This window comes from Oncorhynchus clarkii, chromosome 9, assembly GCF_045791955.1.
Source record: "Oncorhynchus clarkii lewisi isolate Uvic-CL-2024 chromosome 9, UVic_Ocla_1.0, whole genome shotgun sequence".
Classification (NCBI taxonomy): Eukaryota; Metazoa; Chordata; class Actinopteri; order Salmoniformes; family Salmonidae; genus Oncorhynchus; species Oncorhynchus clarkii.
Genome location: NC_092155.1, coordinates 26,639,415 through 26,651,716, shown reverse-complemented (window position 1 = coordinate 26,651,716; position 12,302 = coordinate 26,639,415). Strand labels below are relative to the sequence as shown.

The window sequence follows — 12,302 nt, the reverse complement described above, 5'->3', positions numbered from 1 at the left end:
CTACTCTCACGGTTTCCCTAGTTTCTCTCTTTTTACTTAAAGAAAAAGTCGTTTTCTGCAGTTTCATTGTTCTGTAAACCACAGGGCTGGGCTATGATTGCATGAGACAGAGACAGGAAGAGCTTGTGTCTGAGAGTCTGTGTGTGTGTGTGTGTGTGTGTGTGTGTGTGTGTGTGTGTGTGTGTGTGTGTGTGTGTGTGTGTGTGTGTGTGTGTGTGTGTGTGTGTGTGTGTCTGAGAGTCTGTGTGTCTGTGTGTGTGTATATATATGGACGTGTTTTCTTTGCATGAGTGCATTTCCTCTCTTTGTCTGCACCGACGTGTCCTGATCCATTTCCTCCTCACCTAAAGTTGCAAGGTAAGTGCTCTACAAAATAACTTCTAACTACTTTTTCCCCATTTCCCTTATTTTCATCGTCTTTCTTTTCTCCACAATTTTTCCTTATCTAGGATGCCTAGCAGGGACATATTTTCCTAGGCACTCCATTTTTTTATCTCTCCATCTGGATTTTTCCCCCCTCAAATTAGCTGAGGAATCTGAGACGGAACAATAAAACTAGTCACACTTCGCTTGCCTCCCTCTCTCCATCCCTCCCTCTTACTCTCCTTCTCTCCACCCTCTCTCAATATCACTATCAATCATAAAATGTTTAGCTATCTCTTTATTCTCCTCCCTATTTCTCTCTCTCTCTGGTTCGAGATTGTTTATGGACTCTGCTCTGTACGTAAGTCCTTTATCACCTATCTCAATCTAATTATTCCCCTTGCATTTCATCCCTCTCTACTTCGCTGCTCCTCTCCTCTCACCTCATTTTTATCTCCCGCACGCGCACGCACGAGCACGCACACACAGACACGTGGCAAATTGCTCTCATATCTCCCTCTGACACTCCCTCTGTCTGCCTGTATTTTGTCCCCTCTCATATTTCTCCCTCTGATTAAAAGCGCATGAATGATCTGATTGGCTCAATGACCCCAGTATCCTATCTCTGACCCCCATCTCTCTATCTCTCCCGCCATCCCTATCAATCTCTATCTGACTTGAGGCCATAGGCCGCTCTGCTGCCAAAGGCCTCGGTTCCCTGTCTCTTGGGCTACGTCCCAGTTCTCTTATATTGCCTCCTTTCCTTGTACCCTTGTTTCTTTTCCTTGATCACTGATCTGGATGGAATAGACTGAGTGGGAGATGCAATGGAGACCAATTGTCCTGTCTTGTCCAGTCCATTCTAATCAATGCTCATGAGAGACAAGAGACGAGGAAAGGAGGGTGTTCATTTGATCATGGTCAGGGGCAATCTACAAATTGCCTGTCTCATCAGAATTAGCTATCTGTCAGTGTTAGGACACATCTCTTCCCTCTCCCTTTGTCTCTCCCTCCCTCCTTCCTCCCCTGGCCCATGGAAAGTGTCTAGGCAGTTGAGAGGGGAGATAGGGGAGGCAGTAGAGGGAGAGAGTGGGGAGGAATGCAACAGTAGGCAGGCCCAGCAGTCATGATTATCACCGTGGTGTTTAGCGTTTGTCAGGAACCCGACTCTTCCCCCACAGAGCGCCCTCGCCATGGCCGCTCAGATCACTCCCCAGGCTCACGTTACCTTCCTCATATAAGCTAACCAGGTGAGGAGCACCAACACACTCCTCCTCACCCAGGCCCCCTCAGTCCACTCACACCCACAGTCACGAGCGGCCATCAGGCAGAATGGAGCTGGAGTCAGGTGCGGTGCCGGAGCTAGCCGAGGGGATCATGCAGTTAAGTGGACCGGGGATTTTTCCTCTTCACGACTCTGTCTAAGCATTGTAACCCTGACGCCTACCGTCGCCCGCCTGCAGCCCTTGTGTGTGGGGGTTGGTGGTGGCTATTTGGCAGTATACCTAGGCTAGCATGTGTGTTATCTCTCTCTCTCTTTTTACCCATTACTCATTTTCTGACAGGTTAATTTTAGTAGCTTGTTTTGTTGACTTGATTCTCTGGTTTAGTTTTTCAGCTACTTTGCTAACTGGATTTAATATGTCAGTTCTGCTTTCACAAGGGCCTAATAGTCTTGCTGCTAGGTAGCATAAGAGTTTAGCTTCTATCCACCTCACTGGGATTCTGCAATCCCTGCTGAAAAAAAAGCATACACCAGCCTACATTTCAAGCTGGTCAATGCTGGTCAAGCTGGTCTGACCAGCATGGTCTAACTGGTTTGGCTGGTCAACCAGCTCATGCTGGTATGCTGGTAATGCAGGTATGCTGGTGACCAAGCTGGTCCATGCTGGTCTATGCTGGTCCAGAATGGTCAAGCTGGTATGTCAAAACCATGGCAATCATTTCCATATTTCCCAGCATGCTCTATTTCAATATATGTTTTGTTTGTTGTGTTTTTGCATGTACATTGATTGATTCATTAATGAGTCGTATGCTACACAAAGAGACATAACATACATGTTTCTAAACTAATCCAGTCTGTTAGTTGGATTTTATTGCACCCGTTACTGAAATGGTTGTTCCAGTTTAGATGGTTTAGGTCGTCTCTCTCATTCCACTTTCTACCCCATTCTACATTTAGCTTGTGGGTGAATACAAGTTACAATTGTTGGATATCCCCACTCTGGCTGGATCCCAATAGGAATTCAACATCACTTTGCAAGCCAGCATGATGTGACTTGCAGACCTGATGTGGCCACTGTATTGGGGAAAAACTAGGCCCTCAAAGTAAGGCCTTGTGATCTATGTAATGCACCGTCTTGAATAATGAAGCACTTGGATGATGGTATTGCTGGGCACCAGCAAAAACACAGCCAAGGCACCAGCAAAAAAACAGCAGGGCACCACCCTATGCTGGTCTATGCTGCTGTTTTCAGCAGGGACGTGCATGAACTTCCTCGCCTGCACCTCCTTATACCTGAATCATTACCTGGGATGTAATAGAAAGTTATTGATTCAGGTTTAGTTTCACATGTATTGCCGTTTTGTGTTTGTGACATAGTCTCAACAGTATTAAGTGACTCGGCTCTAGTAGTGTCAGGAAAGGGTTTAGCTGATCCTTTAACTGGGTTTAGGCATGTGTTGTGTACCGCTTCTGCTTTGTGGCCCACAAACACTCAAACGCTGTCCAGCCACATGTGAATTCTTTCTCCATTGAGTAAGCAATTATGAACCTGTTGACCTATGTGCTCACGCCAAGTTATGAAAGAGCGAAAGGCTGCTGTTGCCATATCAGTGGATATGTATTTGATCTAAAGACGAATCAAGGATAGCGACCGGCGAGTACTTAGCGTGTTTGCGTCACTTTCTCCCCCCCCCCCCCCCCTCTCTCTTTTTCTCTCTCTCTCTCTCTCAGTAAGAACATTCAGCCGATTGTTAACCACGGCTCTGTGTGGTTGTTTGGAGGGAGAGAGAGAGTGAGTCATAGTTGCAGTTTCCATAGATGCCGATCCAAACAGCCGTGCTCTTTGTCTCAGGGGTGGAGCGTTAACTTCACAAAGTCGCCGACTCAAGACGTTTGTGAGCGCTCAAAGCTGCTGACTCTATCCATGACCTCCCATCGTCATGTAACCGTTTTACGATGGGCAATGGCCGTGCCAAGCCAGTTCGGTCCCACTTTATCAGCACCAAAGTTTTTTCAGTGGCGCCCGTATAACTGAAAAACCGTCAACTCAATGCCATGCCAAGAGTTTTTACAGCTTTAGTTAAAGCGACATTGTTTATTTTTATTTTTATGAAGACATGTTTTGTGCATGCACTGGATTGTGAGAGAGCGTTTTAGTTTCTTTGGGACATATTTTTCCTAAATGTTTTCGTTGGCCATTAAAGGACTGGCTTCTTTCAGGGTTACCCAATATCCAGGCCATTACCCTTCATGCTGATATTACAAATATAGAGTGGAAACCAAGCCTTTACCAGTCTGGCTCCCACGTCACCTGGTAGTTACCTACAGTGTAATTATAGTGCAGCCACACATGTTCTGTGAGAGTTGGGTGAACTCTTTGTTGAGTAGTGTTACTGTGACGTAGTGTACTTACTACAGCTATAATACACCCTTAAAACCTGCTTATTACCCATATAGCCCTTTGATTGATTTGTTTTGTAGGTGTAACGTTGCTGGATCGACAGTGAAGCAGCCACTTTAAGACAAACAACAGGACATCCCATTGAATGAGGATAGACCATACAAAACAAATCAACATTAGAGCTCTGTTTCAGGGTGAATAGGTTGTAAACGATAAACATCGATACTACCTGTCTCCCATGATATTCCACCTGCCTTACATTTTATACACAGACAAAGGTCTGCCAAAGGACATTGGCCACGTTTAGTGTAGTCGGAACAACTGTCTGAGGCCAGGTGACTTGAGGGTAGCCGGTACAACATCCAACATTCATTTACCCTGGAGTATGACTCTATCACTTACTGAATCGGATTGCTACAGGGAAATAACAATGGCAGAGGTCCTATGAGTCGATAAAGCTGTGTATATTAAAGCTTTGGAAACTGTGGCTAGAGAGAGACGGAGAAGAGAACGCGAGAGAGAGCAAGAGAGAGGGAGAGATATTTAGTTCAGTGTGTGCATGTGAGACGTGATACGACTCGCCCTGCAGACACACCCTCTTTTGTGCAACCACAAATGTTGTATGGGTCGGTTTGCCCGCTATGTTGTCGTATTACACAACAATGACGTAACCCATCTACCCCTATGGTCTTCATCAAGCAACTTGACCCCTCATTTTGCATCCTCTCTTCTACTCATTTCCACCTCTATTTCCCTGTTTCTGTCTTCCGGCAGAAATAGTGATTGTTATCATGCTGTGGTTATAGGAGTTGTCACCCATCCACTCCATTCTCTGTCTGCTTTCCAATATGGAAATCGGTGTTCTTGCCAAGTGAAAGCAATTTCCCTTAGTTGACTGTTTCTGCCACCTCCAGCGGCAACAACTCCCCATCTCCATTTGATTCACTTGATAGCAAAGAAATACACCCCTTCTCACAACCCAGAAAATACAACAGACTCCACTTACACCCTTTCTCTTCCAACTCTGCCTTCCCCAACTCTACCATTAATTTATCCTCCACCCTCACCTCCCCTGACCCACTCCCTCTACCCAGTGCAGAATGCTCCCTTTCCAGGCAGCCGCCCTCCCCATAATCCTACATCCTACCTACCATCCATCCATCCCCCACCACCATCACACCCACTGACCCACTCTCTCCTCTGCTTCTTCCCAATGCAGAATGTTCCCCTGCCAGGCAGCGCCGGGCCAGTTTGGACCAGAGACACGGGAGCCGGGGCTGAAGGTGTGGCGGGTGGAGAAGATGAAGGCGGTGCTGCTGGAGCCGGCTGAGGTGGGGGCTTTCTTCAACGGAGACTCCTACCTGGTGCTGGAGCACAGGGGGGACCAGGGGGCAGACCTGCACATGTGGATAGGTGAGGTTACGGAAAATGGGTGCGTGTTAACAATGCCTTTGGAAAGTTTTCAGACCCATTGACTTTTTCCACATTTTGTTATGTTACAGCCTTATTCTAAAATGGATTAAATAAAAAAAACATCCTCAGCAATCTACACACAAAATCCCAAAATGACAAAGTGAAAACAGGTTTTTAGATGTTTTTGCACATTTATTGAAAATAAAAAACAGAAATACCTTATTTACAGTATTCAGACCCTTTGCTATGAGACTTGAAATTGAGCTCAGGTGCATCCTGTTTCCATTGATCATCCTTGAGATGTTTCTACAACCTGATTGGAGTCCACTTGTGGTAAATTCAATTGATTGGACATGATTTGGAAAGGCACACACCTGTCTATATAAGGTCCCACATTGAAGGTCCCCAAGAGAACAGTGGCCTCCATCATTCTTGAATGGAAGAAGTTTGGAACCACCTCTTCCTAGAGCTGGCCGCCAGGCCAAACTGACCAATTGGGGGAGAAGGACCTTGTTCAGGGAGGTGACCAAGAACCCGATGGTCACTCTGACAGAGCTCCAGAGTTCCTCTGTAGAGATGGGAGAACCTTCCAGAAGGACAACGATATCTGCAGCACTCCACCAATCAGGTTCATCTTCCAACAGGTCAACGACCCTAAGCACACATCCAAGATAATGCAGGAATGGCTTCAGGACAATTCTCTGAATGTCCTTGAGTGGCCCAGCCAGAACCTGGACTTGCACCTGATCGAACATCTATGGAGAGGCCTGAAAATAGCTGTGCAGTGACGCTCCCCATCCAACCTGACAGAGATTGAGAGGATCTGCAGAGAAGAATGGGAGAAACTCCCCAAATACAGGTGTGCCAAGCTTCTAGCGTCATTCCCAAGAAGACTCTATGCTGTAATCGCTGCCAAAGGTGCTTCAACAAAGTACTGAGTAAAGGGTCTGAATACTTGTGTAAATCTGAAATTTCAGTTTTTTATTTTTAATAAATTAGCAAAAATGTATTAAAACCTGTTTTTGCTTTGTCATTATAGGGTATTGATGAGGGAGAACAATTATTTAATAAATTATAGAATAAAGCTGCAACATCACAAAATGTGGAAAAAGTCAAGGGGTCTGAATACTTTCCGAATGCACTGTATATGTCAAATAAGTAGTGTCCAGAGTTTCTACTGACCAGGGCCTGTATTCACATAGTGTGTCAGAGTAGGAGTGCTGATCTAGGATCAGGTTCCCCTGTCTTATTCATTCTGATCTAAAAGGCTAAACTGATACAAGATCAACACTCCTACTCTGAGAGGGTCTGGAGATTTTGCTGGTCAAGTCACATGTTCATGAGAAACTCATAAGGTCCCACTAATAAGGTACTGGGCATAAAAACCTGCAGAACTATGTAGTAAAATACTCCAACACATACCCTTTATTGAAGTACAAGACAATGCTTTGATCTATACAGATATTTGCCAGAGCTTCAATAGAAACAGGTGTAGGAGCATTTGAGTGTGCTACTCAACTAACTGTGATGGAATGGGTGAGTTGCGGTCATCATAGGGCAGGACGAGGACTATCTGTGTACATTAGAAAGTGGATACATGTAAGAGTGGGATGGAAAAGGATGCCTCAGACTCTTGGCATAAGAGCCCTCTATTATCTTCCATGGATGGGGCCTCGTAAGCTCGTATCCAGTACTGCGCTGTATATCCAAACTACTAGCCAACCCATTGTGTACACGCCTAATTAACCTCCTCGCGGTTGAAAAGCTAATAACCCGCACCCGCAGTGATGACACACACGCCGCGACGCTGACCCAACGACTGATTATGTGAGGACGGAGACTAAGACGGATGGATGGAAGGATGATGAGAGAATGGGGATGGGGGAAATAAAAGAGGAGAAGAGCTCCCCAGGGGAAAGGGCTGGGTTCTGTGTGTGTGTTCATAAAAAATGCAGTAGGGCTGTTATAGTACTCAAATGTGGCTGTTGTTTCCAGCATGTATCCGGTGCTTAGGTGACACTAAGCCAATTGCCATTGCATGGAAGAGGGCTCCCCTCAAAAAGCGCCCTCTCCCCTCTCTCCCTGGCCTCTCTGTCGCTCGTGACCCCTCCCTCCACCTCTTACATGACCCCTCCCTATTTTGTCTTTATTTACCTGTCACTCATTTTAGTCTATGCACCCCATTTCACCCAACCTCTCTCTCCCTTTACCGCCTGACTATTCTCTTTTTTGTAACTCTCCCCCTTTTCTCCCTTTCCCTACCTTCACACCCCCCCCCCCCCCTTCCTCTCAGGTGAGAAGTCATCTCGTGACGAGCAGGTGGCGTGTGCCATGCTGGCTACCCAGCTGGACAACTTCCTGGGTGGTGACCCCATCCAGCATCGCCAGATCCAGGGCTACGAGGCCCCAGAGTTCATGAACCTCTTCCCCAGGGGGGTCAGCTACAAGGTGGGCAGGAGGAGGGAGGATACTCCTAGTTCATGTTTACTGACAAACACAAGGTCCAATCCTATCTTGAGAAATGCACGTGTATGGGATTTCATGTGGAAACTTGCCCATGGACATCAATGTGTGACTTACTGTACCTGGAACCTTGTAATCTGTGTGATTCCCACATTAGATTTGGGTCCACTATGAGTAATGCATGTTTATCCTAACTTGTGTTAGGATTGAGTTCTGTATTGCCAGTAAATGTAATGTTTTTCCTGTAGAAGCACTACTTTGCATAATTTCATCATATGCTGCTGATTTCTTACCATGTCATTCCATATCTCTCTCGTTGAAGCGTTAGCCAGTAAAACCCCAAATACTTCCTGGTTAAATACAGATAAGAGGAATCGACCATAAACAACATTTTCAGATTGTTACCGTTCTCTTCTCTTCTTTCTTTTCCTCTCTTCCATTACTTTTCCTCACTCTCTCTCAACAAAAAAAAACATACGTACGCACGCACACTCACACGTGTAGGACGGTGGTGTGGAGTCGGGTTTCAGGCGACCCCAGGGTGGGTCAGGGCCGGTCCACAGGCTGTACCAGATCAAAGGGAAGCGCAACATCCGTGCCAAGGAGGTGGAGCTGAGCTGGGAGAGCTTCAACAAGGGAGACTGCTTCATCCTGGACCTGGGAGAGGTGAGATAGAGGGAGAGAGAGGGAGAGAGAGAGGGGGAGAGGTGACAGGGAGGTGGGGGGAGGGGGGAGAGCAAGAGTGGGGAGAACATGACATTGTTGCCTTGCCAAATCCAAATGTCCAATTTCCCCTCATTTAGTGATCAATAAAGTAGGCCTTATAAAATGTTTTAAAAAACATGTCTGTTTATGTCTTTAGACCATATTTTCGTGGATAGGCTCGCAGGCCAACATGTTTGAGAAGCAGAAGTCGCGTGAGATTGCTAGCCTGATCCGCGACACTGAGAGACATGGTAAAGCACGCATCACTGACATCAGTGAGGGAGAGGAGCCGCCGGAGATGCTCAAGGTAAAATGTCCGACATAGTCCTTTCCTCCCAAAGCAAATTAAAACAAAGTCACAGACCTAGAGACTTGTCAATCCTCTAATGTCTAGGCATATTTAGAGACTTTGATATTGAGGTATACGAAGGTAATGGGTCTTTAGTTAGTCAGACAAGTTACAATTTCTTCCATTCTGTCACAAACTAGTCCACTCACAAACACTTTTGTTTTGTGGACCGAGTTTGCTGACATGATGTTGAGGATCTAACTGACTTAAAAAAAATGTTTAACTCACCACAATCCATGTTCCACTCTGCCATGTGATTGACAGGTGCTGGGACCAATGCTAGAGCTGGCAGAGAGCACTCCAGAAGAGGACAGTCAAGCAGACGTCTCCAACTCCGCCTCCCTCTACAAGGTGGCTGGACATTGCAATTCTATTATGAAACAGTGGTGTGTCTCGTGAAATGTTCTATTGCATTACAACAGTACTATTGTAAATGGAGAGCTCACCCCATTTGAGGTATTTTGGAACGTAGACTGCACAGCACAGCTAGCTATACTTTGGGTCTCTTTTTTCCCCCAAGAGCAAACAAGGTGAACTAGATCACAAATGAACTAAAAGTCATGGCCGGTGTTGTTGTCCTCCACAGGTGTCCGATGCGACAGGTAAGATGAAGCTGACCAATGTCTCTGAAAAAAGCCCATTTGCCAAGGACCTTCTGGTGCGTGACGACTGCTTTATTCTAGACAACGGGGCCAATGGAAAGATCTTCGTCTGGAAAGGTGAGGAAAACATGTGAACCTCAACTAGCATATTTCTGCTCCATGAAATGTATCCCTGGAATACGTTTTTCGATATCCAACTAGATATCCAGTGTCTCATTAAAAACTCATTTAATCCGTGTTTGTATTGAATAAAGTGAATTGACATTATCATGGTGAGACCTTACTGAGACCTCTATGGGTTAGACTGAGGTGAGACATTATCCCACTTGTTATGATTGGCAGGTATGGGAGCCAATGCAGAGGAGAAAAGGGAGGCCTTGAAAATGGCAGATGACTTCATCCAACAGATGAACTACCCCAGGATGAAAACACAGGTGAGTCAAGCATGATCTCACAAATGACAAAAACCCAGACATTATTTTCTTATTGTCCACCCATTAAGTCTACCCAGCAGCATAACGTCAGCAAGTGATAGCGTCATGATTTTATTATACTTGAAAACAGTAGAATTTGCATATTTAAGTCCAGTAAGTCAAATTCCATGTAAGTCTTCCTCCATTATAACATTGCACTGCACAGTGTGTTGTGTAACCACCAGGTCATGAACCCAGTGTCATAAATGCTTTGTGTGTATATAGTAGGGTGGTTTATGTGTATATGATGCACTAGATAAACAGTTATGACCGGGTAGCCAAATCTCTGCATTGTCTTACAGGTGGAGATTCTACCACAGGGGAGGGAGACGATCATCTTCAAGCAGTTCTTCAAGAACTGGAACTAAACTACAAGGGTTTAACTGTTAACTGTTGCACTCCTAAAATATAAGGAAATAACAACCTGGAATATAAAAGGTCTCAATCAATGTTTAAAAGTCTTCTCATAAGGAGTGAAAACATCTCAAATTCAAGAACATATTGTTGTTTTTTATATGTGTTTACTTATATGTATATATTTGTAAGGTACTGTACTCACAGACAACTGTTTAGTCATGCATAGGTCAAATTAACTCAAAATAATGAGAGCCTTTATAATGATGTCACACCAAATGGATCCCTAAGTCACTACTACTGGTTCTGACTGGGAAGGAAAACATGTGCTCACTGGTTTTACTGGGCTCTGTTAGTGGTCTTATTTAAAGCCAAGATGATATTCCACAAAGCCTATAAAGTTCATTTGTTTGCTTTTGTCTTTTTTTGTTTGCTTTTGTCTTTTTTTGTTTTTTTTGTGTTGTTTTTTACATTTGTTTATGAATTACAGGGACATATTCAAATAAGACCTTTAGTAGGCTACAGTTTATGAAAATAAATGGAAACTGAAAGAACCCGTACAGCGGGTGGCTTCGTCAACTCTCACTATGACATTGTCTGCGTTCCAAATGGCACCCTATTCCCTATATAGTGCACTACTTTTGGCCAGGGTCCATAAGGTCAAAAGTAGTGCACTATGTAGGGAATAGGGTGCCATTTGGGACACATCCATTAAGTGACTATGTTTTTATTACCTGAACCTATTCTCCCCTGTTTGTTTTCCTCACTGGAATAATCAATCCATTTTGACCTTTCACCTGCATGGTGAGAAGTTCCTTGGTTGTTTCACTTTTTCCATCACTGGATAAACACTTAACGGGTTAACCCCACCTACACCTGAGGGAATTAACCTTCCATAAACGTTAACCTCCAGGGGCTACTGTTGGGGTCGTCAGAGATAGCCTATGTTTATGTTCTTAAAGTGTATATCTAGCTAATGTCTATCGTCTTTGACTGGGGACTGATTGTCTGTCCTGAAGTGGAGGTGACCGTTGGTTTCTGTTGCAACCTGGAGATTATTAGGCTAATATTGACTTTCATTCCTTTGACGTGTGCGATTAACACTCAAAACTGTAAAAGGACCACCTTCCAATACATGCACCCACACACTATTACGGTTCTTTTAAGGCCCACACAGACTGTACGATTTTGCCATCCCCAAACAACAGTTCCACATCTTGGGCAAATTCTTAGGTTGTAAACGATTGTCGGACATCTTGACTCATTCAGTGTGACAGGGTCTAGGTCTGACGATTAAATACCACTACTTGTGGTTTTGGGCGCCGACAAAATTCTGTCAGTGTCTGAAATGTTGAGCCTTTATCATGTGGTGTGACTGGTGTTAGGAGCCTTTCCCGGTGACTAACAAACAGGAACACCTCCGGCACTGAGTATGCACACAATAATACAATTGTTGTGAATAGTCCGATTATTAAAATAGTTTGATCTAAACATTGACATGCTTTGCAAGAAAACTATTTTCTAATAATCTTGTTTACTTGACACATCTGAAATCAGGTTACTGTGACAATGTTGCGTTAGGAGGTAGGTGAAGGAGTCGGGGCGCAGGAGAGCCGAGATGTCTGAGATGCAGTACTTTTAATAGGCAAGTCTACCAAACACAGATATGGCACAATACAAAAGTCAAACGCCCTCGACAACAGAGACACCCGTTACTCACGCAAGGAGGAACAAACAAATAACAGTCTTAAATGCGTGAAAATAAAAAATCTCACCAACCTACATCACAAATGAAATAATCCCGCACAAACCTAGGCAGGTAAGGGTAAATATATACACACAGAAATTAAGGCAAACGAAACCAGGTGTGAAAGAACCAAAGACAAAACAAACAGAAAATAAAAAAAGGATTGGTGATGGCTAGTGGGCCGGAGACTCCGACCACCGAGCACCG

The 12,302-nt window shown here is 44.7% G+C and overlaps 1 protein-coding gene across 2 annotated transcripts; it reads left to right on the top strand.

Moving 5' to 3' along the window:
- The first annotated feature begins 243 nt into the window (after positions 1-243).
- Positions 244-10,908, top strand: LOC139417194 (macrophage-capping protein-like). 2 transcript variants are annotated; one of them, XM_071166440.1, is made up of 9 exons: positions 244-357; positions 5,209-5,402; positions 7,696-7,850; positions 8,370-8,531; positions 8,728-8,877; positions 9,184-9,270; positions 9,506-9,638; positions 9,864-9,955; positions 10,297-10,908. In XM_071166440.1, exons 2-9 carry the CDS (start codon positions 5,210-5,212, stop codon positions 10,360-10,362), a joined length of 1,038 nt encoding a protein of 345 aa, XP_071022541.1. In that variant the 5' UTR covers positions 244-357; position 5,209; the 3' UTR covers positions 10,363-10,908. The 2 variants fall into 2 exon arrangements, with proteins under 2 accessions (XP_071022541.1, XP_071022542.1); XM_071166441.1 differs by having other exon boundaries at positions 270-357; positions 5,209-5,407; positions 7,701-7,850; positions 10,297-10,906.
- Positions 10,909-12,302: the final 1,394 nt, after the last annotated feature.